This window comes from Drosophila mojavensis, unplaced genomic scaffold, assembly GCF_018153725.1.
Source record: "Drosophila mojavensis isolate 15081-1352.22 unplaced genomic scaffold, ASM1815372v1 contig_16, whole genome shotgun sequence".
Classification (NCBI taxonomy): Eukaryota; Metazoa; Arthropoda; class Insecta; order Diptera; family Drosophilidae; genus Drosophila; species Drosophila mojavensis.
In genome coordinates, this window is record NW_025318693.1 from 9789220 (window position 1) to 9814672 (window position 25453).

The 25453-nt window shown below is 40.9% G+C and overlaps 6 protein-coding genes across 8 annotated transcripts; 4 read left to right on the plus strand and 2 right to left on the minus strand.

The window, feature by feature from the left end:
• Positions 1-10: 10 nt before the first annotated feature.
• Positions 11-1206, plus strand: LOC6572849 (Golgi SNAP receptor complex member 1). Its single transcript, XM_001998919.4, has 4 exons — positions 11-233; positions 301-482; positions 545-930; positions 995-1206. Exons 1-4 carry the CDS (start codon positions 206-208, stop codon positions 1095-1097), a joined length of 699 nt encoding a protein of 232 aa, XP_001998955.2. The 5' UTR covers positions 11-205; the 3' UTR covers positions 1098-1206.
• Positions 1207-1352: 146 nt separating this feature from the next.
• On the plus strand, positions 1353-2274 carry LOC6572848 (mitochondrial import inner membrane translocase subunit Tim22). Its single transcript, XM_001998918.4, has 3 exons — positions 1353-1733; positions 1800-1993; positions 2056-2274. Exons 1-3 carry the CDS (start codon positions 1496-1498, stop codon positions 2209-2211), a joined length of 588 nt encoding a protein of 195 aa, XP_001998954.1. The 5' UTR covers positions 1353-1495; the 3' UTR covers positions 2212-2274.
• A 450-nt stretch (positions 2275-2724) lies between these two features.
• LOC6572847 (carboxypeptidase N subunit 2) lies at positions 2725-6873 on the plus strand. Its single transcript, XM_032733620.2, has 3 exons — positions 2725-3716; positions 3899-4113; positions 5017-6873. The coding sequence occupies exons 2-3, from the start codon at positions 4090-4092 to the stop codon at positions 6565-6567; spliced, it is 1575 nt and encodes a 524-aa protein (XP_032589511.1). The 5' UTR covers positions 2725-3716; positions 3899-4089; the 3' UTR covers positions 6568-6873.
• Positions 6874-7607: 734 nt separating this feature from the next.
• LOC6572846 lies at positions 7608-10261 on the minus strand. 2 transcript variants are annotated; one of them, XM_015166623.3, is made up of 6 exons: positions 9882-10261; positions 9772-9819; positions 9294-9691; positions 9038-9239; positions 8454-8973; positions 8298-8391 (listed from the first exon to the last, which is right to left on the minus strand). In XM_015166623.3, exons 1-6 carry the CDS (start codon positions 10041-10043, stop codon positions 8381-8383), a joined length of 1341 nt encoding a protein of 446 aa, XP_015022109.1. In that variant the 5' UTR covers positions 10044-10261; the 3' UTR covers positions 8298-8380. The 2 variants fall into 2 exon arrangements, with proteins under 2 accessions (XP_001998952.2, XP_015022109.1); XM_001998916.4 differs by having other exon boundaries at positions 7608-8973; positions 9882-10260.
• A 307-nt stretch (positions 10262-10568) lies between these two features.
• Positions 10569-12377, plus strand: LOC6572845 (odorant receptor 88a). 2 transcript variants are annotated; one of them, XM_001998915.3, is made up of 3 exons: positions 10569-11588; positions 11649-11804; positions 11860-12377. In XM_001998915.3, exons 1-3 carry the CDS (start codon positions 10590-10592, stop codon positions 11908-11910), a joined length of 1206 nt encoding a protein of 401 aa, XP_001998951.1. In that variant the 5' UTR covers positions 10569-10589; the 3' UTR covers positions 11911-12377. The 2 variants fall into 2 exon arrangements, with proteins under 2 accessions (XP_001998951.1, XP_043863119.1); XM_044007184.1 differs by having other exon boundaries at positions 10569-11804.
• A 96-nt stretch (positions 12378-12473) lies between these two features.
• On the minus strand, positions 12474-24286 carry LOC6572844 (NADP-dependent malic enzyme). The gene is made up of 4 exons (XM_001998914.4): positions 23973-24286; positions 19719-20508; positions 13648-14576; positions 12474-13581 (listed from the first exon to the last, which is right to left on the minus strand). The coding sequence occupies exons 1-4, from the start codon at positions 24032-24034 to the stop codon at positions 12906-12908; spliced, it is 2457 nt and encodes an 818-aa protein (XP_001998950.1). The 5' UTR covers positions 24035-24286; the 3' UTR covers positions 12474-12905.
• Between the last annotated feature and the right edge of the window lie 1167 nt (positions 24287-25453).

Sequence of the window (25453 nt, forward strand, 5' to 3'; positions counted from 1 at the left end):
TTGTTTATATTTTGATGCGGAAATAGAATATCTTCAAAAATTAATCAAACCAAGTTCCTAGTTTAGACTGAAACATTTTACAGATAATCTTTATTTAATGTGATAAAGAAAAATACCGAATGACCTGGTTACTGTAGCCCTAGTATCCGAAGTTGAATTTCATTGTATTTGTTGTGCATGCAAGTAAAACTAATATCTTAATCAAATGCAAATGGTTGGCTCTAGCTACGATGGTAAATATATGTGCTAAACTATTCACCTGCCTATGTGCTTATACTGCTTTTTGAAACAAACACCAAGTGCTACGCAAGCAGGCGCGCACCCTGGAAAATGAAATCGACCTCAAACTTGTGGCATTCAGTAAAATCGGAGCTGGCAGCAGCATAAGCAGCAGCAACAGCAGCGCTGCTGACACATCACCTCTGCTCGGCGAGCATGTATTCGATTCACTATCTGCTGATATAGAGCAAATGCTCGACAAAGTAAGTTACATATATGTCAAACACTACAAATCCTATCCAAGTGATCCAATTGATTTCTGCAGCTATCAACACTGAATGAATCGATGTCGGAGCTGCCCGCAACTGGAAGCGCTGCAATGCACACTCTGCAGCGGCACAGGGAAATACTCCAGGGCTACAGACAGGAATTCAACAAGATCTGTGCCAATCACACGATGCGCATCGAGCGAGAGGAACTGTTGCGCGGCTCTGGGCTGGCCACCAGCGGTAGTCCATCGATCTCTGGACTGAGTCGTCGTGAGATGTATATGAAGGAGAGCGGGCACCTGAGTAGCGCCAGCAACATGGTCAATGATCAGATAAACATCGCCATTGAGACGCGCGATAACCTGCATGCACAACGACAAGCATTCAAGCGCCTGCAGACTCGCCTCAACGACATTTCCAATCGTTTTCCCCTAATATCAAGGTAATATAACAATGACAATTATATTTACGAAATGCCTAGCTTAATTTTTATTTGTATATTGCAGTTTGATACAGCGCATCAATATCAAAAAGCGACGAGATTCGCTTATCTTAGGGGCGGTAATTGGCTTCTGTGTCATTCTGCTGCTAATTTATGCCTTTAATTAAGGCGAAGCTTTTGACACATTTCTGACAATTATTTCTGAATGTTTTCTCCATTTGGTATATGTATGTGTATAATCAACTTGTGATAGCAATAAAATGTAATATTTAAGTATATGCCAGTTCATTAATAAACCAAAAATATATAAATTAATTGTACAAATTATTAGAGGAAAACCGACATTTGCCCAATTTTTAAATTAAAAGCTAACTTAACGAATCGTTAATTTGTCGACAATCGATAGGGCTGTTATCGAAATAGTGGAATGGTACTTGACAACTCTGACGCAACAGCTGCTGCTTACGATGTGATAACAATTTTAACTATTTCCACACGCCTCACAAATTTACATAGTTTCATCCAAATACTGTATAAAAAATAGATTGTTTACTAAAACACAGTCATGTCAGTGGTACCCAAGGATGATCCCAAGGTTGCTGAGGCACCCAAGTCCAGAGTCTTAGACACCGCAGAGCTTGACAGAATGGCCATGCATTTTGTGGGCAATCTGAACAGATATCGCGAGAATATAGTAATACCCAAAGGCAATGGGCCGGTCAAAATCAAAACAAACGAGGAGAAGCTCATCGAAACAGCCGTGGAGAGCTGTGCCTTCAAGAGCGCCATGGCCTGTGTAATGGGTGAGCTGAAACTGGGAGTGTATTCATGATGGTTTTTACTCAGCTTTAGTGGTTTTCCATTGTCAGGCTATGGACTGGGCGCAGCTCTGGGTCTGTTCAGCGCCTCGGTGAATCCAAATATGGCCGATCCGTTCGCCAATGAAAAGAAACAGACGGCGCGTGAGGTGTTGCGTGAGATGCGCGGCACAACGCATTCGTATGCCAAGAATTTCGCGCTAATTGGCGCCGTCTTCTCTGTGGTTGAGTGCACCATCGAAAGCGTAAGTGAGATAGCGGCGATGTGTCTATTGCTCACTCTTATATCTGCATTTCTATTCACCAGCAACGTGGCGTCACCGATTGGCGTAACGGCACCTATGCAGGCGGCATTACCGGCGGCTTGATTGGTCTGCGAGCGGGCATTAAGGCAGGCATTATTGGCGGCCTGGGCTTTGCGGCATTCTCCACGGCGATTGATTACTATATGCATATGAGATAAGGGGTGTAGTTAACATCGTGTGTATATATGTAGCTCGTATAAATGTTTGTTCTTAATTACAAATCTCGTCTTTATGCCATTAACCTTTAAAGTTGCCGCACCGGAAATGCACGCAAATCAACGGTTAACGAGCTCTGCACGACGGAGCTTTTCCTGCATTTGGAGCCATTATTTAAGGCACACAGGCACAGCTGCTGCACATTAATATTAAAGCATTGAAATGCGCAGCCGCGCAGTTGCGCATTTCGGCAGTGGCATAAACAATGTGCCACAGTCTAAAATTCGGGCAGCGACCGGTTTTTGGGGTGGCTCGTGGAGCACGGACGGGGGCGAGGGGTGCCAAAGGGGACAGTCGCTTCCAACTTGTGGGAACGGCCATCGATATCCAGCTTAAGGCATGGACAGAGAATGTTTGCTGCGACTGTTGCTGCTGCTGCTGCTTTTGTTGCTGCCTGAACGATTTCCAGTTTCAGTTGAATTTGAGCAACAGGCAGCACAGGTAATGATCGTCGCAGAGGCCGCCGCTGCTGCTGCTGCTTTAGTTTCGCTTTCGGTTTCTGTTGCTGTTCGTTTGATTTAAGAGCCAGAATGAGGATGAGCCACGGCGGGCAGCTGCAAAAGTGCAATAACAACAAGTTGTAAACGGGTTTCGTGTTGCAAGTGGGAAAGGCGACGCGTGCAGCGTCGCGACGTTGTTGTCTGCGGTTTCTAAGCGTGTAACAAAAAACAACAAAATCTGAAGAAAATAAAAAGAAAATTAAAATTTACTGCGAATACAAATATCGATGAGTCAGCTCGGGGTCTGTTTTGTTTATGCAACCAATTGCCACACAGCGTGCGACCCAAACATTTATTTGCTTTTCTTATTTTGTTGTTGTTGTTTTTGTTGTACAGTGTACACCAGCTGCCGACACTTGGTGATGTTGCTGTTGTTGTTGTTGTTGTTGCTGAGCATCAATTTGCATGTTCTTTGAACGACTCAATTTGTCTCGCTGTATCAATGCATACACATACACGCACACATGCATATTGTATATATGTACATATTCATAAGTATATGTGAGTGTATCTAAATGATGGCGCAAAGTTCAATGGAACGTAGTGACACACACGCTCGTTGCCATTGCAATTGGCCTCTACGAGTCTAATTGGAGTCGGCATTTCTTTAATATATTTTCTCTGACTGGAATTCTTCTCTTTCTATGCATATGTGTATATGAATCGAGCAGAGTGACAGCAAGTGAGTCAACTGTGTTGCTTTTGCGGCTGAATGCGACACAATTTCGTTATCTTATCCGCCGAAATCATTGACGCGCTGTGGCTCAAATTGAAAAACAATAACAATAGCAGGTCGGAGTCTATTGTTTCAGACAGTCGGCGTCTGGCATTGGGTGCATCAACATAAGAGACGGCCTTGCTGCAGAACAAACAACAACAACATTCCCAAGACACCCTGTACTAAATACTTGCGCATGCAGCCAACAGCGGCTTAGCCGAGAGCGAAAGTAAGTGTTCGGGATAGCGAGAGTGAGCGAGAGGGAGATCGTCTGTGTGAGCGTGTGGGAGAGCGCGTGTAACGGCAAGTGTTGCTCTCTCACCCAGCTGATATCTAATCAAAACAAATAATGCCTCAATACGCGCTCTGCGGTTTGAATCATTTACCTTAGTTTCAATTCTACTTCGAGAGGTGCTCGTGGTAGCTGTTTATTTCGCAGTGCAATCAATTTCAACTGAACAAATACAATCCATAAAAGAAAACAAAAGCAACAGTGTAATTAATAGCCAAAAGTGTTTTTAATTGTAATTTAATCAATAAAAACCAACAAACGACCAAATTGTTAATCGAATTTCAAGAAATACAGCTACAACTTCGACAGTATGAAGTACACATTTTTGCTACTGGTGAGTGTACAAATATTCAGGCATATAGTATTATATATAGTCGTATATGTATGCATGTGTATCTAAAATTTCAGTGGTTTTCTTATCTTATCTGAAATTGTTTTTTGTTTGTGGTTGGGGTTTGCTATGAAGCACCTAAATACAATACTCAGTTAGATTATGTACATATATTGATACTGTTCAGATACATTATATATTGTACATATTATATTATACATATGTGTGTGTGCATGCATGGTATAAATTCTCTACTTGGGGAAACCTTTTTATGGTACGTTGAATTTTGAAAAAAAAAAAAAAAACATCATTTAATGAAATTTACTATGAATATATACTATAACGTATATATGTGTATAAAGATAGTAAATATTTAGTATATGTATTTATATATTGTATATACATATGTATTAATAGGTATTTTGATAAGTGCACAATAATCTTATTGACGTTAAAATTAATCATATACAAGTTTTCAATATGTAAGGCCAATGCGAGTCTAGTCTGAAATCTATAATATTTTTATAATATATGTATATAATTTTTTTGGTATATATTTTTAAAACTTTTAACAAATTTATGAACTATTGACAATGATTTTATTTTAACTTTTTACAAAATAAAAATAAGTAAATATAATAATAACAATAATAATATTTGAACAAATAATTTAATACAAGTAAATGCATTAAGTGCACAATTCTTTTATTAATGAATATAATACCTTAAAATAAATTGTGAAATATATAAATATATTAAATAATCTTAAAAAAATATATATGTATAATTTATGGCTGAATTTACAATTCCATCAATCAATTACTTTATACACATCATACATATCCATATACTATACAATATCTACATATATACACCATTCTAATCCAAAAATATAACTGCTTGCAGCTTGTCAGTGCGGAGGCTCTGCTGCTGAGTGTCGCATTGGCCCAGCAGGAGAGCATGCCCTACCAGGCCGTGGCGAACATTTGCGCGACGTGCACCTGTTTGTCCGCCCAGGACACGAATCATCGCCTGCACCAGACACTCAACTGCGCTATGAAGAACTTCGAGCACATTCTGGCCCGCTGGCCGCCGGAGTTTGGCAGCCAGCACGCGGACATGGAGATTGTTGCCTCGTTTTCGGGCAACCGCATTCGGGTGCTGCAGCAGCTGCCGGCCACGAATGCCACGCTGACGTTCTCGTGCCGGCACTGCGGCATACAGCAGCTGGAGGTGCCGCTCTTCATGGACGTGCCCAATGTGGAGGCTCTCTATCTCAGCTGGAATGAGATCAAAGACGATGCGCTCAAGCCGGATCTGTTTCGGGGTCCCTTCAAGACCACCAAGTACGAGCCGATTGCTCTGAAGGATTTGGATCTTAGCCACAACAGTATCTCGCGGCTGGATCGCAAGCTCTTCGAGCACACGCCGCAGCTGAGGAAACTGGCGCTGGCCCACAATCGCCTCAGTGTGCTGGATGCGGCGACAACGGCATCGTTGGCCTCCATTGCCAATCTGCAGCGCCTGGATCTGTCACACAATGGCTTGCTAACGCTGCCCGGCGATCTCTTTACCAAGATGAGCAATCTCTACCAGGTGGACTTATCGGGCAACGAGTTCACTGTGGTGCCAGGCGCCCTGGAGCACCTGGGCAAGAGCCTGCAGCAGCTTAGCTTGGCGGGCAATCCTTTGGCCAAGATCGATGCCCAGAGCTTCCGCCACCTGGATGCACTGCGTCGCCTGAACATCAGTGAAATGCCAATGCTGCGCACCATTGAGCTCGGTGCTCTGCAGCTGCCCGCCTTGGAGCAACTGGACTGCGCGCGCAATCCCAAGCTGGATCGACTGGAGCTGGTGGATTTGGTGACCAGCCGCAATCTAACGCAGGTGGACATCTCGCAGAACGCGCTGACGACGCTCACACTCAACGCAACCAACACGACGAGCTGGCCAAGACTGCGCAGCCTGGCCATTGCCGGCAATCCCTGGTACTGCAGCTGTGAGCTGCTGCAGGCACTCGAACAGGCCGGCGCTCCTCAAGTGCTGCAGGCGCCCAATCTGGCGGTCGCCCGCTGCGACACGCCCTACTTGCTGGCCGCCCTGCCGCTGACCAATCTAACGGCCCAGCAGATCTGCAACATGGTCATACCGAAGAAGTATCGCGCCGTCGAGGATGATCCGCCCAGATTTCTGCGTCGTCGCTACATCATCCTCACGGTAATCATTGCCAGCGTCGTGGTCGTCGCCGGCCTCATCATCGGCTTCATCGTGGTCTGCGTGCGTCGTCGGCTCAAGGGCAACGACTTCGGCGTCCAGCCCATACGCTACACAAGTGTGCGGGGCAGCAATCTCTCTGCCTTCTCGCAGCTGCAGCCGGTGTCGGTGGCCACGAAATTCAACAATGCCGCCGCTGCCGCCGCCTCCGCGGCTGGCTCAACGGGCGCCCCCAATGCCTGAGACGACGCCTGCTCCTGCCTGCTGCACGTGCTCCGAGCCAAAGATGTTCACGAAAGTGTTTCAGCCACCACACAAACAAGACTTTGCGTGCATGCATTTGCTTGTATATATTGAATATAGTATATGGGATATAGATACATATATATATATATACATATATGAGGTATATATACATATACTCCAGCTCCCTGCGTGGAGACTTGCCTTCGTATCCCTAGGGTCTAGTGTTGCCATCGATGTTTGTATTGTACTTAAGATTCGTTAGCTTGTAATCATTGTGAAATAAAATGCATTTTTATAAACATTTTCAAGGAATTATGTATATTTGAACTGATACAGTGGCCAGTGCTTGAGGGACGGCTAGTGACAAATTTTCTGGGCTAACTTTAAAGGCTTTGATTTAGTATATTAAAATGTAACTTTGACATATAATCACTTAACGTTCTTAGTATCGAGTGAGTACTGTAGTCTAGGATATACATACGTAGTTGTTTACATAGGCTTAGACGATTTTCTATTTAAATCCCTATTTGATTAATATAGAATTTGCAATATATATTTACAGTACTCACTGCTGTATAAAGAATTGTAAATATTTGCAGTGAGTAAAATTCTGTAAAATTAAATTTTCAACTATATAACAATTTAAATAGACGTGTCATAATTTGTCCTGCTGTACTTATCGAGTGAGTACTGTAGTCTGAGTCATGCAAAACTAGCTGCGCATATATATCTTAGACTATTATCTACGTATATCTCAAATTGCATGTAATATAACATTAATTTTTGATAATTTTTGATGAGATACCTACAGTAGTCACTGCTGTATAAACAACCTTTAGTACAAATTTCAGCTAACATATTTGCATTAAACAAAACGCTCTAAAATTATATGCTTTAACAATGTCAAAATATTAGCGTTAAATATAAGAATCGGCTCAATTCTTTTTAGCGAGCAACCACTGTAGTGTGCTACATAAGGGAACAATAGTTAAGCTTCTCAATTCATGAGATTCAAGTACTATATACATGCCATAATATTCTCTCTAAATTTGTTTATTGTTATTTGGTTTTGACTTTTTGTACAGCACGAAAAAAAGAATCCGAGAAAACTGTGAAAGGCGAAAAACAGTCAGAGAGAGGCCGATGACAAACTGTTGCAGCCAGCTGTGCCAGCTGCTTATCTTTGAAATGTTTATAGATGAATTGCGAAACTATTCAGATAATGCGACTAATGGGGGTCTAGCATTCACTTTCGATCAGCTCCTCCTCCAAGGCAGGGGCTGGCCGTGACGGCAGTGAGTCACCTGCCTTTGAGGCCAGCAGCTGACGCATCTGACCATCCAGCTGGAACAGATTGACGGCTTCTTTTTGGGCAAGAAATTGACGCATTTCTGCGAAATTGTCGCGCTCTTTGATTTGTTTGCTGCGCTTTTCGTATATCTCATCCGCTGAATCAGATTCCGAGTCGCTGGGACTCGCTGGCTCCGTTAGGCGATTATCCTGTTGTGCTTGCTGCTCCTGCTGCTGTTGGTCCTGCTCCAGTTGCTCCACTTGGCCGAATAGCTCGTCAACATTGATGCCTTTCGCGGCGAGCACTTCGCGCTCCTTCTCCAGCATCACCCGGCGAATGGGATCGATGCGATCTTTGAGCTGCCTCAGCACCGGCTTGAATTTGCCCTTGGTTATGCGCTTCTCGAAGTTGAGCAGCTCCTTTTCGGGTGTCGGATACGGTGCTGGCTGTTCGTCTTCGAACTGTCGCGCCTCCTGCTCGTCGTACATGTAGGCATAGAAGTCATCGCACTTTTGCGGCTCATTGGGATGCTGCGAGTACTCGACGCGTAAAATACTCTCCGGGAATTCATCTTGTTTGGCGGGCGACTTACTTTTCTCAGCCGGATCGACGCCCAGATCCAATTTGCTATTCAGAAACTTGTTATAGACGAGCATCAGCCGCTGGAAATCATCGCAGCACACCGCCAGGGCATTCTCAATACCACGCATATTGTTGGCCACAGCCACGAGCTGGTCTGCATTGTTCTTTTTGGCCGCCTCGGCGGCGGTCAACTTCTGCAGGGTGACATCCAGTGCCTGGCACTCGCCGGCCACAGCCACCATGCAGGCGCTGAGCTTCAGGGACGAGTGCTGCAGCACCGCAATGGGACCGCTTTTCTGTTGCTCAGCCTTGGCTGCGTGCAGCTGTTCGATTTCCAGTTGCTTCTTGTTCTGCATAGCAATCGATAGATTCTTGAAATGCTGCTCCTCCTCCTGCACGAGCTGTCGCACCTGGTTTTCGATCTTCACCAGTTCCTCGCTCAGCTGCGATATAGAAGGTCGCGTCATAATGGTCAGCGCCAGACGCAACAAATACTGTGACTGCACATAGGCGAATATGTTGTGAAAGTCCTGTAGTGAATATAGGAGATTAGTTGAATATGTAGTTGTCGAATCGGTCAGTTACAGTAAGCACCTTAATGTGCTTCGGACTGTAGTCCGTGACATTGTTCTTAAAGTATTCGCATTCGCGCAGCTCCTCCATGGGCGCATAGTAGGCTCCGTATTTGGGGGGCAGGGGATAGTCGAGCTCCAGCTTGCGTGTCGCATCATAGAGGATTTCGGTGACCTCCTTAGCCGCCGTAATGCAGTCCCAGGCGCGTTCAATTTGACGTGATCTACGAGCGGACAATTAATTTCAAGATCAGATGATTCATTATTCTATCTCTCACTCAATCAGCTCGGCCTGCTTCATAATGATAATCTCTTGAAAGTAGGTCATGTTGCGCCTTATGCAATTGCCAAACTCATCGATGGTCTTTACCAGCTCCTCGAGTTTGCGCTCCACGATTTTGTTGCGGCAGACAAAAACGCTTTTGACGACGCATAGGGCGCCAAATGTCGTGGTCAGGAGGATGGATGGCATCAGGGACAATCGCAGGCCACGCGGAGTAACCAGGTGCTGTAGAACGGTGCCGCCCAACAAAATACAAGCACTCCGCGTGGTTAGCAACTGCCGGCCGGTTGCCTTTTCGGGATGGGTTTGCATACATTGCTCCAGAGCCTCCACATGATCAACTAGCAATCGCTTTGAGTAGAGTATGCGCTGCAGCAGCTGATCTGTTATGGCCTAGTTGGGTATTGCATGTGGTCAGCATTGATATGTATATGTATGTGCACCTATGTATTTATTTTCGACACGGCACTCACCTGTTTCTGCTTTAGCTCGTTGGCCAATTGACGGCGTCCGAAACATGCCTGCGCATAAAATGTGGGTAAATAATTAATTGTAATTGGCAATTCTTTGCAGCATAGCTTACCGTTAATTGTTCCATTATATGCGTAGTTATTTTGCACAACAATTTAGTGGTTTTACTGTATTGGCTTTCAACAATATTTACGTTATTCATATGTGCAGACCAGGGATGCAGTTGCGAGACAAGCTGATTTGTTGTCTCGCTCTGGCATATGGCATTTTCCATGTGTCGCTCTGAGCGCAGAACCAAAACAAACGTAAACGCCGGATGAGTAACGTTAGCGCGAAACTGAGCAACGTTAACGCAATATTTCGGATCCTATCGACACATTAAAAACGGGAAATAAAACCGGTAATTTTGAAACTGAGAATTTCAGAACAAAACGAGTAAATTATTGGAATGTATTTGTACTGGATAAATACATTGTATTCTATTTGTCAAATGTACAGAAAATTAGAGTTTCATAATGATCATATGTAAAATGAAATGTAACTCGGCTGGGGTTTAGGGTATCTCCTAGGCAAACACTCCCAATATAGCGCACTCTTACTTGATATAATTATTTTTTTTTTTTGCACCCACTAATTTTCCAATTCAATATCACCTTCCAACCAACAATTAGAATGCGAAATTAAAAAAGTCCTGATTGGTGCAACCAACTGGCAATTATTATCCAATTGTGGGCTGGTGCTAGATTTCCGTATATATAGACGTAGTGCATAGTAACGCATTATAGTGTTTGAAAAAGCTTTGTGCAAGATATTCCTAGACATGGATAACATAAATCAACCCATTAAAATTGAGGCATTCTTTGAATTTCAGAAGTTTCAGCAATTCTTTCATTTACTACACTTTAAGTTTTATCGCAATGATGAGGGCCGTATTGTCAACAGATCGGACTTGGTTTTCTTTACGGGCTTTTCTTTGGACATCTGGTTCTTTGGTGTCAATTTATTTGATATTTTCTGGTCGATGCATCGAGGCGTGACTTCCAGTCAAAATCTGCCCGTCTTGAGTATTTCGGTATATTATGCCATTCGTGGAATATTGTTGTATACGAAGCGACACGAAATTATCGACTTCATCAACGTGATGGATCGAGAATTTCCACGGGATTTGCCCACACAACGGCACCTCCAAGTGGCGGAGATATATGAGCAGCTCAAGAAGCGGAAAGGCTACGTCGGTCTCTTTGCATTTGTCGCTCTTGGTGGCTTCAGCATTGCACCGATTATTTTCTACATACTCGCCTATGAGGATCGGAATGCGCCCATCCTGTTGGACCAACAGCTGCTTGGAGGCTGGCTACCGTACAATATTCGACAGATCCATTTACTTTATCCATTCGTGTGGATCTACGACGTCTACGCCATGCTCGTCGGCGTCACCTTTTTCACCACCTTCGACACCTTGTTCATTGCATTTCAGACGCTGCTGCGAATGCATCTGAATGGCCTGCGCAGGCAGATAGAGCAGCTCAATGCCGTCGACAGTGAAAATCCAGTGGATGAGAAGAGGTTCTATGCGTACATCAGCGGCTTGATACGCCGCCATCAAGAGATCAATGTGCTATGCGACAAGTTTAATGATCTATTCAAGCTGGCAATCTTTTTGAGCGATCTGGTCGGAGCCACCTCCATCTGTTTTCATTTGTACTTAATGTCCGAGGCAAGCGACAAACTGATGATTGCCAAGTTCTTAGGCCCCACCATGGCTCTGGTGGCCTTCACGTTTGAGTGTTGCCTGCGTGGCTCACAGCTCGAGGAGGCCGTGAGTTTAACTAAAAAGCACTTTCTTAAATATTATATACATAAATATATTATTTCCCAGTCTGCGGGCTTGAATGAGGCATTGTATAACCACAGCTGGTATCACGGCAGTAAGAAATACCGCAAAGTGATGCTGATCTGTATAAAATATTCTCAGTGCACCCGCAAATTAACGGCTTATGGCTTGGTGGAAGTTAATATGATTCACTTTACGGATGTAAGTTGAGCTTGGATTCTTATTGAAAATTGATATGTAAAGTTTCTTTTTACAGATTATGCAACTTTCTTACAGACTTTTCACATTTCTCAAGTCACGACAATAGATATATAGAGTTGCAGTTAATTTGACTATTTTTTATCAAATCAATATTATTCGATTTGGCACACCCCAAAAGTACTTGTAGTTATCACCTAATCCTTCTATGCTAATCATAAATTGTTTAGGTATTTTCATTAGTGTTTTGCGATTTATCTCAATTTGCCATTTAATTTATCATAGTAAATGATCTACGAATGAGAGATGAGATAATCTCAAAACAGTGTAATCCCGCTTTACTAATAGGCTTTAAAGCTCCATTTCTTGTTCAATTTGTATTACGATAATAGATTAGATGTCTAGATCATATTATTACGATCTGTTATATTCGAAGTTTAACACCAATGCAATATTATTAAGCTGATAGTTAATTTGCAATGCCCCAATGCCCCAAATGCAATGAATGAAAATGATCTGATAAATATATATACACACATATATACAGATGCTTATGTTACCCAACCGTAACGAATCTGAGTTTAACATTAATGTTCAAGAACTCTGCTCTCCGTTTCAAAAAGCAAACACATTCACTATTGTTTTTAGTTATTTTAATATTTTTTTTTTTTGTTTTTATATTATTATAATTTTTTTTTTTTTTTTTGACTTATGTACTTATCATAGTTTGTGTTCACGTTTACATAGAATTTGTATACACATATAGATATCTAGAATAGTAATATCCCATTTACACATATCAACTGCATCATTAAAATGATTATCTAAAACAAATCTTGTTATCAATTTCGGCCATTAAGCGACATACGAAGCTTCTTATTTTTCCCCTTCTTCTTCTGCTTCTTCTTCTTCTGTATTTTATGTTTATAAAGGTGTGTGCTAAGAATGCATGAAACTGTAGAATAAATAACGACACCCGGTTTTGCTGGTTTCCTCATAGAAGGCAAATGGTGGAGTTTCTGCCAAGAGTCGCGACGTTGAGGACGAGAGGAGATGGTTGAGTAGCTGAGGCGGCCGCATGTGGTTCGCTTGCTGCGTCTCTCTTTACATGGGATAGGTGGGGGGCAAGGCACGAGGATAGTCGAGATCGTACATCTGGGCCTTGATGAAGGCCAGCTTGTTCTGGGGCTCCGGCTGCACGGTGGCCCGGCCACTCTTGTATGCATAGGTTACGATCTGCTCGGCAATTTTCATTGAGCATTGAACGATCGAGTTGAGTGGCGGATACAGGCTGCCCTTTTCCAGATCTTCCTTGCTCACAATGTCGGAAAGACTCTGGGCAGCGATGAGGAACACATCCTCTGGTATTGTCAGCATGCCGGCGCACAAGACGCCTAGAGCCACGCCCGGAAAGATGTACGAGTTGTTGCCCTGGCCTGGATAATATTTGTGGCCATTGTAGGTGACTGGCGGAAACGGTGAGCCGGAGGCGAAGATGCAACGTCCTTGTGTGTGGGTGTAGGCCTCCTCGGCGGTGCACTCAGCCTTGCTGGTGGGATTCGAGAGGGCAAATATGATGGGCGTCTCATTGATCTCGGCCATTTTCTCGAGTATCTCCTGGTTGAAGGCGCCGCCCTGAGCCGAGGCACCAATCAGCACATTGGGACGCACCCTGACCACAGCGTCCATCAAGGTGTCAATGGGCGCGCTGACCTGAGCGAAGTGCAACTTGTGCTCAGTGAGGCCGCCCTTTGGACGATCGCGCACGATAACGCCGCGGCTGCAAATGGACGATATGGAGGTTAATTGGATTTGTTATGATGAGTTCATAAAGTATTTGACTTACCTGTCGACCATCCAGATGCGCGTCTTGGCCTCCTCTTCGGTGAGGCCCTCCTGCTTCATGGCCATGACGCACAGTTGAGCAATGCCCAGCGCGGCCTCGCCAGCGCCCAGGAATAGCAGCACATTATCCTTCAGCTTGGTCTTCTTGATCTTCAGCGAGGCCAGCAAGCCCCCTACAGCCACAGAGGCAGTGCCCTGAATGTCGTCATTGAATGTGCAGTACTTGTCGCGATACAGCGACAGCAGGCGGAACGCGTTCGCATTGGCAAAGTCCTCGAACTGGATGAGACAGTTCTGGCCAAAGCGGCGCACGCAGGCGCGCATAAACTCATCGATGAAGTCATTATAGAGATCACCAGTGGCGCGCTTCTGGCGCAGACCCACATAGAGCGGATCCTCCAGTATGGACTCGGTGTTGGTGCCCACGTCCAGGGTGATGGGCAGGCACTGGTTGGGCTTGATGCCAGCGAGTGCCGTGTACAGCGACAGCTTGCCCACGGGTATGCCCATGCCATTGACGCCGAGATCACCCAGACCCAAGATGCGTTCACCGTCGGTCACCACGATGGCGCGCACATCCGTCTCTGGCCAGTTCTTGAGCACATCGTAGACGTGCCCCTTATCCTTGATGGTGATGAACAAGCCCTTGGGCTTGATGAACCCAAGACTGTACTTCTGGCAGGCCAGACCCACCGTGGGCGTATAGACCAGCGGCATCATGTGCGTAATATCTGAGCTGATCACATTGTAGAAGAGACGCTCGTGGCGCTCCGACAGGCCAATCAGGTACATATACTTGTCCAAATCGTTAGGCAGGCGATCCAGCAACATACGGCAGTGCTTCACCTGATCCTGAAGGGTTTTCACCGAATAGGGCAAAAGACCGTGAATGCCCAACAACTGACGTTCCTCATGTGTGAAGGCCAGACCCTGAAAACATAGAGAAGATCGAAGAGGATTAGATTGATGGAGATGTAGCATTGAATTTGAAAAGTCAATAGCCGTTGGGACTTGAAGTGCTTGTTGATCTCTTCTACTAATAAACCTATAAAGCGGATTCGATTGCTGGAGAAGTGAGCTAAAGCTAAAGGAAAGTCAAGGGCAGTTAGATTTCTTAAGAGCCCAACACCGTCTCATAGCTAAGATCACAAGTTTCCTTGACCTCTCCTACTGATAGAGCTACAGGTTCAAGAGAAGGTAGTTCCTTTTGAAGCTTCATCCCAAACATTGTTTAGATCAGCCGTTTAGCTGATCTCCCCAACTGATAGACCTCTAGATTGAGCGCATTAGATTGATAGAGATGTAGTTTCAAGTAGTTTGTGCTTAAAGTGCTTAAAGTCTGAACCCAAACTCAGACTAAGAGCTAAGATCACAAGTTGAGCTGACCTCTTCTACTGATAGGGCTATAAATTAAATGGTTTGGAATTAGTCTCGAATAGATTAGATTAAACAACAGCCGATTGTCAGCATATGTCAATATGTTATACATCTGGCTGAACCCCTTATCACAGTGTGCCACGCGACATAGACATAGCCAGGCTGGGTGCATGCCCATGCTGTTCCCGTGCCAATGGGCTGACAAACACGCCTCTTGGCTGATAGCCAGCTCAATTTGCATGCGAAATATAGACATACATACATATACATATACATATGCATATGCATGTACATTTATTACTTATGCTTGAAGTTCAAAGTCAAATGCGCACAGCATCTCGAGCAGGTCTGTGAACCGGTACTCAAATGCATTTGGGGCATTCGTTTTGAAAGTCGAATATAGTTGGCTGACTCAGCGAGCGCCTGGCCTCGATATGCCAGCAGCGTGATTTGCAACAATTGAAAGTATTCAATTGTGTAATTAACTGATATGTATTATATGGCATATACGAACTATAATTGCACGTGTGAGTGTGTGATAATACTTTCATTTTTTGGGTGTGTGTTTTTTTTTTTGTTTGCTTGTGCAACTTCCTCTGGAGTGTTTGCTCTGGTGAGCTGAGTCTACCTGACAATATGCATGCGGAAGAAGGCAGAGGCGCAGCGCTTCCAGCGGCATTCTTTGAAGGCTTTGCACAATGGGCGAAATCGTGACATGACAAAGAATTCCTAATAGTTAGCTTCTGTGCATTTGACATGTACATGAATATATAATGTGGGAAAAGGCGAACGTCTAGTCGGGCAGCTCATGTAATTATATAAACGTTGACTACAGTTGAGAGCCCTACGTTTTGTAGTTGAAATTGGGTTTATATAATAAAGTGATTAATTATGCTATTGTTTAGCTTTATACTCATATAAAATATTTGATTAAAGAGCGGTTGAAGACTTTATATATGCTTAATATAGTAAAGTAGTAACTGTTTCTCTGTTTAAGAAAAAGCTCAAGGATTTTTCATTTTGGAATTGTCTTCAAAAGGTCTCATTGTAGTTAAGCCAAATTATTATTATTTTAATGATCTTTTAATGATATGATCATATCTCTACTATATGAACATTCGAGACAAAATGGTTAGTTTACTATATTGCTCTCGCAACGTGATCTCAACTTAGTTTTATTATTAAACCACTCTATATAATACAGAAAATTCTATACTCCCATTATACAATTTCAGCATATCTCAACCCATGATATAATGATACTAAACACGCTATTAAATTCATTATCGTCTTATATTATATTATATTGCTATAATAGATTACTTATTCATATTATATGATTATAATAGGAATCAATCGGATATGTTTACAATAAAGAAGATTATATATGTATATATTATATATAATTGCAAATGATATTAACAATAAGAAAATCGTGTACTCAGCGCACAGAAATGTGAGAAAAATGTTTATAATTTATATTTCCTTTAAGATGTCTTGATTTTAATTGCATGCTTTCGAAGTTGTTAATTTCGATAATTGAATTTAATTTCTATATATATATTTGTTTACATTACTTTACATATGCATGTTTTCAGCTTATTAAATTGCGCGATCGCGTGCCTTAACAATTTACAGTAATGAATTACACAAATTGCTTTACTATTTCCGAAGTGATGACTAAACTGAGAATTCTTAAAGATATGCAAAAAGCCCAAATTTATGTGTACCTATCGCTCAGAGCAAAGAAGAAAAAACCCAGACTATCATTAATTGGGGAAACTTTTATGCCAACTCATTGTGCGTTTAAGTAAATTAATTCATTTTGCAGCAGCCAATCCAATTAGAGTTAATCTAATCAGAAGTTTGCAGCGTTTTCAAAGCAAGACCCCATGCGGTGGCCGAGTGCCGAAAAGTGCTTTCAGATAATCAACCTAATTGACTCTTGAAAACTAGGAACAGCACGTCGCATTCCAGGGCATTGTAGGGTATTAGCCAATGAGAGCGAAAAACACCCTGGATCTGGTAATGTCATTTGTGATACGATATAATACGTTATAGTTAATGTGGAACTGCTGAAAGCGACACCGTTGACATTGAAATGACGCCCGTTGAACGATAAGCGGACGGTGCGACAGAGATGGCGAATGAAAGACAGAGTGAGTGAGAGAGAGTGAGAGTGGGATCGCTTGCTTGGCAACAGGTCTAACTGTTAGGTACTGTTTCAACACGCCGCTGTAAGCGATTCCCAGCGCTTGCCTCACATCACGTCACACGCAGCGTATGCGCAACCTTTGAAGATTACGCATACAAATTTGCAAAAAAAAAAAAAAAAACAAATAACAATAAATAAAAGCAAAACCAAAATCAAAATAAAATAAATACAAAAACAATTCGCTTGGCGCTCAGCTGATGTTTGAGTTGTCTGGCTCGATTATCATTATCATTATCAGCATTAACACTATCATCATGAGGAGACACTTGCCGTTAGCGGCGATGGGAAACCTGACCTCAAAGCGATGACGACACCAACGGGCAATTTACAACAAAAGATGCTGCCACAGACAATTTCACACAAACTATTTCCTCTGCTGCAAAAGCCGAGAGGCCTTTACAATGTCTGTGCTTGGCTAGCCGCAGCTCAAGCTTTTTGAATTGTTTGGGAATGCTGGTCTATGGCATGACAATTGCTTTTCAAATACATATTATTAACTTTGAAGACTATTATGCAATCATTTAAAGCTTCGCTAACTTGACTGTTGTATTATTAACTTTCTTTCATTTGATTTCCTTCCTCTACGAAATACCCATATGAAATATATTATTTTTGCAGCATGCCCTCGATATTTTGCATATTGAACTATTGAAGTAAGCTCATAGAGAGCACATTGACCGTATTAATTATTTAAATTTACACACACTTAATATGGGTATTTTAGCTATGTCAGGCTGCTTGAGCATATTTAAAATTAACTCAGTTCCGTTTGAAAGCATTTCAAAAGAAAGCCTTATAATCGTGACAAACTAATTTATATTTATAGCGATTTTAATGTAAGTGTTTTATCAGCATGTTTAAAATTCGACAAATATGCTAATAATCTGTTTATCAGCATCTTATTTTGTTGTTTTGTGATCTCCAAACAAATACTTTGTGCCAAATAGATATACGAAAACAGATACATATATATTAAAGAGTTTTGTCATTGTTTTTTTTCGCGCTAAACTGTATTGAAGTCTTGGCGTAGGTCAGTTCTTGTCGCTTTCGAAGTGGAAGGTATTTAGTATATGCAATGCGATAAGAAGTGGAAAAAATTCCATTATGCAACGGAAACGTATAGGCAAAGTCTCGGACAACAATTTATATATGTGTATAAGTACATATATATTGTAGACGTATACATATGTATATATGTTGTATTAAATATATATACGATATGAAAGCCCCACTCAAATTTGATAAGCGTTATTCTAGGTCACCTTTAAAACGACTTTTTAAATTCATTTTTAATTTATATAATTTTTTTAAAATAATTTTTTAGCGCAAATTTTTTTAGGTATAGCAATACTTTTGAATTTAAATTTATATTGATATAAATTTGCCAGATATATGTTTATAATTTATTTATATTAAATATTAAAAATGATAAATCTTGTAGTTTCTTATATTTTTAAGGATTCTTTCGCCTTTAATTGCCTGCTCATTCTATACAACAACAATCGACCCTCGGCCCACTATTCAAGCTCATGCGCATACATCTCTCCCGCTTGCACAATAGCAATCACGCTACGCTCTGCCTCTCTTTGTCGCTCTTCCGCTATGCATGCATGCAAATTTTATGCTCAACAAAAAAATTACAAAACGAATAGCGAGAGCGAAAGCGGGAGAGGGAGAACAAAAAGCACAGCATCTGCAAATTGGCAATGAACTTGTAAGTGCAGGCGTAACGGTAACGACAAAACGCAGGCAACCCAATCGACAAAATGTTTACACTCTAGTAGTTAATCGAATATTTAATTAACTGTTCAATTTATCGGGCATTCAATTATAACAAGCCTCTACTCATATTTGTTGCCTTATTGATTTTCTATAGCCAATGCTGACATCAACAAAAAACGAAACCAACAAAAAAAAAAAAAAACAAAAAAAGTTCCATCAAACATGAGCTTTGGTCTTCCAGTGCGGCGCGTGGACGAACATTCTGCTTTGGCTATGTCATCTAAAGGTCAAGCGAACCGGCAGCAGAAAAATTCTAATTTTTTTGTTTTTTAGAAATTGTTAGGTGACACTTGCGTTTAATATTATTATTTATGAGTCTTCGTTTTTTGGCAGTCTGGGGCACAAAAATAGCCACAAGACAAAATTGAGAAGCATTTTGGATTCAATGGGAGGGCTAAGGGCATACTGTGAAAAAATGTTGTCATCGTTTCACAAGTAAATTGAAAATGAAAGTAAAAATGATTTTCTTGCTGTTATTAAGAGAGAACTAGCTTTCAGGACATATTTTTTCTGAGTGTAGCGTCTAATAAGTTGCGCCAATCGTATGCTCTTAGCAAATACATATCTATTTATGCATAACTATAGGCTTGTATGTATGTATATCAGAAAACAACCCCGCAATAGTCAGTCGGCGCTCTCTGCTGGTACTTTTCCACTATTCCCGCGTATGGGCAGCTTGCGGCTTTCTTTAAACTCACCTTATTGTAGCGCTTTAGGTTCATGCGATCGAGTCCAGAGACACTGCCGACGATCTCATTGTCGTCTGTGCCCCAAAGTCCGAGACGATCGCGTTGCAAATCCTTGCTCATGTTGTCGCTGCTGTATTTGCGTATCTGGTGCGAATTGTTGTTGCTAGGGTTGCCAAGTAGTGATTGGGCTTGGTTTTGGTGTAGCTCGTGCAGGCTCTGTTGTAGCTGCTGCCAGTGGCTCGAGGATAATATCGGTGGTGCTAAAATTTCAGCCTCCTCAACACTTGCTCCTGCTTCGTCAACGTCGCGTTGCGTACTGATTTGTGTTGTGAGTTTTGCAAAATTGGAAAGTTCGTATTCGAGTGTTGTTGTCGTTGTAGTCGTATGATTTTTACACACACGACTACTGCGCCATTTCGCAGTCGCAGCGGCAGCGCAGTCACCATCACAGCTGCTCGTGCTCTCGTGTGTGTGCTTCGTGTAGGCATGTATGTGTTTCGGCTGTGCTACGCTCAGCTTGTTATTATTGTTGCTGCTGCCGCTGCCACCGCCGTTTCTCTCTTGAGTGAGTGCGCGTGTGTACAAATCAGCTGTTTGGCAGTGAGCGCAGCGAGTGCTATTGCTGCTGTTAGCGGTGCTGCCAGTGCCAGCGCCAGCGCCAGCGCCAACGCCGACGGGTATAGTGGTCTTGTAATAGCCGTGCTCATTTTGTTGTTGCTGCTCTTGCTTATGATGATATGGTGTTATTTGGCCATTGGAAGGGCTATATGAATTGTTGGCCGTTGGATAAATCGGCGTGCTGTAAATGAGACAGAGAAAGAGAGGGTGAGAGAGAGAGCGAGTGAGAGAGGGAAAAGAGTGAATTTGAGAGTGAGAGTGCATTTTGTCTGCGTGTGTGTGTGTGAGAGAGTTTGTTTGGGTAACTGTAAGTTGGGTAGGTAGACAAAACAAATGCTCGTTCTCAGCATAACTTAATTATTAGACGAACATGTATGAGACGCAGATTCCCAACTGCGATATACCCTGCAGTCCATATTGAGCAGGTGTTTTACATTCATATTTTATGTTTAAGTTTACAAAACTTTAGCTTAGTGGACAAACCGCAATTTTTAATTTAATTTTCGAGAGCATAGCGTATTTTGAGTAATTTGTCAAATTGTTCTGAAGTCAATAAAATTGCCAACTGAAACTGTTTTAGAGATACATTAATTTAACAAGTGTTCGTAAATTTTAAATGATTTATATGTTTAGATATTCGATGGCTCTAATTATCGAATCAAAGCCGATTTCAATCGGAATAATAATAAATCTGTGTCAAACATTATTAAAGAAACAATATCAAGTGCTTGAAGCAAACGCGCATTATACTGGGAACTTTAATATATTCACCGATCTCCAGAGATCTACTGAAATAGGTCAAATTAGAGTTATAAAAACCATTATACTCTCAGCTGTCATAATCAATGGGTATAAAAACAAGTTGAAATGCTATGTGGATGACATTGCTGTGACTTAATAACGGCGCTTCATGAAGAAGAGAGGAGAGAAAGAGAACAATGCTGATAAAAAGTAATAAATCCAAGGTGCTTTACATCATGATGTCATGGTTTAAAGAGCTTTAAAAATTAACTATTTCATTATGATAGTTTATTTATGTTAAGTATAAATTCTAATTGATTATGAATATGTTTGGCATACGAAAAATATTATGCAACAGGTGATGCTTTGTGCAGCTAGACGAGACACTAGAGATAAGAACTATGCTACGCCCACTTTCTGCTCTCGACTGATAGGTACAGAGTGTACTGATATTGTTTATATATAACACATATACATATAATATATAATATATATGTATATACATACTGCTTGAGCCGTCCAAAGGTTTGAATTGACGAAAAGCGCTGAAGAGTCGCGAACATGCTTTTATTTCCTTTATATTCTATAACTTTTAGAGTCTACGGAGATCTATATGTACGTAAAATTTCAATTTTGACCGAAACGTTCTAGCACCAAACTCAAACTGAGCATAGGAAATTCAGAGGGTTTGCTGTTGAGGCAATTTGTTTCCTATTTGCCCATTACACTTTGTAGTTTTCATCGCTATTTACTTTCGCTCAGCTTAGAAGCATAATGGAAGAGAGACAAAAGGGAATACATGTATATACATATGTATGCACTTACATATTGACTGATAAGACCAGAATAACTTTATGACAATCAATCAGGGCATTTTGCTCCAACATGTAAACAATTCGCAATATATATAAACAGAGGCGTCATTTAAAAGTGTTTAAAGGGAACTGATTTATATGTAAATGTGTATAAAATAATATTGAAATTGAATTGTATATAAGGAGATTGACATAGTAAATATCAGAACAGTTCAAGCTATTGAGGATAGAAATTCACTTTAGTTTTGTTCCTGTTTAAAAATATACTGCAAGCTGATTTGATTGATCTAAGAATTGAGTGACAGATTGACAGTTTGGCTAACTGATTGACAAATTGATTTTGATTGATGGATTGACTGATTAATTGACAGACTGATTTACTAACTTACTAATAGATTATTTGCTTAATAAGTAGATTGACTGGCTTTGATTGATTGAGCAACAATCGATCAACGATTGATCGAAATAAATTACTCTATAGGGTTGCAAACTTCTACTTCATTACATGAAATATATTACAAATAATCGATTAAAAGATAGATAAACTGAAAATATTGCTCTATAGTCGATAGATTCGATCCATAGCAAGTGACAGTCAGATAGAGATATGAGACTAATAAGCATTTCTACATTGGCCTCGCATGTCGGCCCGGAATAAATATATAGTTCAAGTCTGGCCCCCCAGTGCGTGTTAAATATCGTGACAGTCCGGGTAATCATGGGCCACTGCAAGCCAGTCGAGTCTCGCATCGAGCCACAGCCCAATGCCAAAAGCCGATCCACAAAAACTGAAAGTAAATCTCAGACGTGGCAATTTTCTACACATGTGTCTGACCTTCATAAATATTAATAGGTTAAACATTTTGTTTTGATTATTAAATTTCGTATTTTTTTGTGAATTTTTAATGGAGGATTTTGTAGAGAGACTTTGTGATTGTTTTCTATAATATAATAACCTTACCACACACGCACACACACACACATAAATTGTGTTTTTATTATTGAAACTGCAACTACATCGATTAAATCAATGCCCGACCACGCCCACACTCATATACAACATTAGCTACCAACTGACGCGTTTTTTTATTTGTGTGCTTTAGGGGTCAGGTGAACGCGCTTAAATCGTTACTAAAACGCCAGTGAATCGCATCATTAAGATGTTAATTACAGTTGTACTGCAATGGACGAACAGGCAGATTGGGCGTGGTCACACGCCTTACTTGTGCTTGTGTGCATAGGACAAACTATGAAGCTACTATAATCTAATAAAATTGATATTTAGGTGTCTATACTATGTATATGTGAATATATACAGAGCAGCGAAAAATATAATAGCACCATATCCACAGGCAATTTGAGTTTAGTCATCGAAATTACATTTGTTGCTTTCAGCAGTATAAATATGTTTGTAGAAGAAGAAGAAGACTCATGTAAGTATATTTACTCATCAATACGAACATTTTTGGTGGTGGTATTATTATTATTATTATTTTTTTCTGTGCATATATTTATTTAATACCAAGTATTTAATAACGTTAGTTGGTGAAGATGGTGCATTGAATACAACTATACTTATGGCTAAGAGTCGTGTGTAATCCAATTCTAATGCGTATTACTATGCGTATTACTATATTTTTATTTAAAATAATACAAAATCTGTTTTTGTACACTTCAGGTAGAACGTAACCGGAAACTTAAAATTGAGTTTACTATAATACAGTGTGACTAAATCATATAACTGTCATTTCAATATTTAGTCTGAAGTGAATCTTTTCTAAGAACTCGTATTACTGCACACATCAATTTAGCAAATCAAATGGATATAATAACTAAATTATGTATATAGCTTGGAGCAATAACTGATAAATTTGGAATCTTATTTTATTTTTATTTCTATTTTATTCAAACCTTATTTATCATAGCCAACAGTTATTATATGCACAATCGCCTAATTAGATGTGTTAGAGCTTTAAACTTGAATCTCATTTTATGTAATAGCCTTCTTAGTTAACTGCTTATCTTCAACATAAATTAAACTGCCCTCGCAGACACACATTTCTTTTCTCTCCATTCCTTCTCGTCTTACCCATGTTCATCGAAATTCCCTATAGCATTGCGATCGGCACAAAGGGAACTCGAGTTGCCCATTTTAGCAAAGTTTCTTTTAGCTCTGCTTAAATAAATAAACAGTTGGTAATATAACACAAATGGATAACAGTTAATGCACCGTAGGGACAGTTAATATATAAATTATTTAAAACACTAAACAATATTGGAAATGTGCGCTTTTTTCAAAATTATATTCAACTTCTTTTCGTTTTTAATTTATTTTATTTTATTTTTTATTTTGTTTGCCGAGCGCTAGTCAACTGTGATTCGAGTGAAACTGAATTAAAAACTAAAGCTAAAACTAAAACCCGCCTCGGCCACTTGTTACAATCAAAAATGTTGTCGCATGGTCAAAGGAGAAGGCGATTGACTGCCCGTGCAAGGCGTCGCGTCGGTGCAAGGGAGACGGCATTAGGCGAACAGCTTGGCTCGCTCTCACACGCAGTCAACGGCACGCGATGTTTGTTCGCGATGACAGGTGGCGCGTGTGTGTGTATGTGTGTGTGTGTAAAAGGGAGTGCGAGCGGAAGAGAGAGAGGGAGTCACATAGTTTGGCGGCGCTCCACACAGCTGTTTAATTGGACGCACAGCCTTATGCGCTTACGTAGAGTCGCATCATTTGGTCACGTAGTGAGTAACGTATAAGAGCAGGCAGTTCAGTATGTGCGTGTGTGTTTACGTAACGATGAGCTTGTTTGCTGTTGATTCAGCTTTGTTTGCATTGTCAGTTGTTTTAATACAACAAAAATAGCCTTTAAATTTTGCATAATTTAGGCTAATTTTTAGGAGGCAGTGTTGATAGATGTGTGCAGTCGAATGGAGCGAAATGCTGAAGCTATAGCAAAAATTGTGAAGAAGTTAAATATGGGAAATTAAATTTCAAATAATTCTCTTTATTAGTTCTTGTGGAATAAACTAAATATTAAAAATGTTCATATTTTGCAATATTTGAATTAATATTCAAATACAGTTACATAATATTATTTCAAGCCAGCAGCTCAATTCAAGTGCATTTAGTGTTCGTTGTGCGGCTCTTTGTGTTTCGGCTTAAATGTTAGTACATGTTGGTCACTTGGCCAGTTGGCTAATCGCTGTGACCTTAGCCACAACAAATTGCATAAAGTTATTGTTCACTGTTGGTTGTACATGTTGCTTGTGGCTAATTAAAAAATGATAATAATAACAATAATAATAATAATACTCACGCAGTAAGTATAACAAACTCAGTGACCATCGTTGCACTTGAATGAACTCAGCTCAAAGGGGTGCACGTATTTCTCATATTTTTTGTAAGTCTGAAGAAAAATATTTTTCTAGAAATTAAAATTTGCTTAACTCCCTTGAGGAACTATATATCATATGTTTATTACTTGTATTAATTGTAGCTTTAAAATTCAATTATTTCAATTAAATTAATAAGCAAATTAAACATCATTAGGAAGCAAACAGAGCATATAA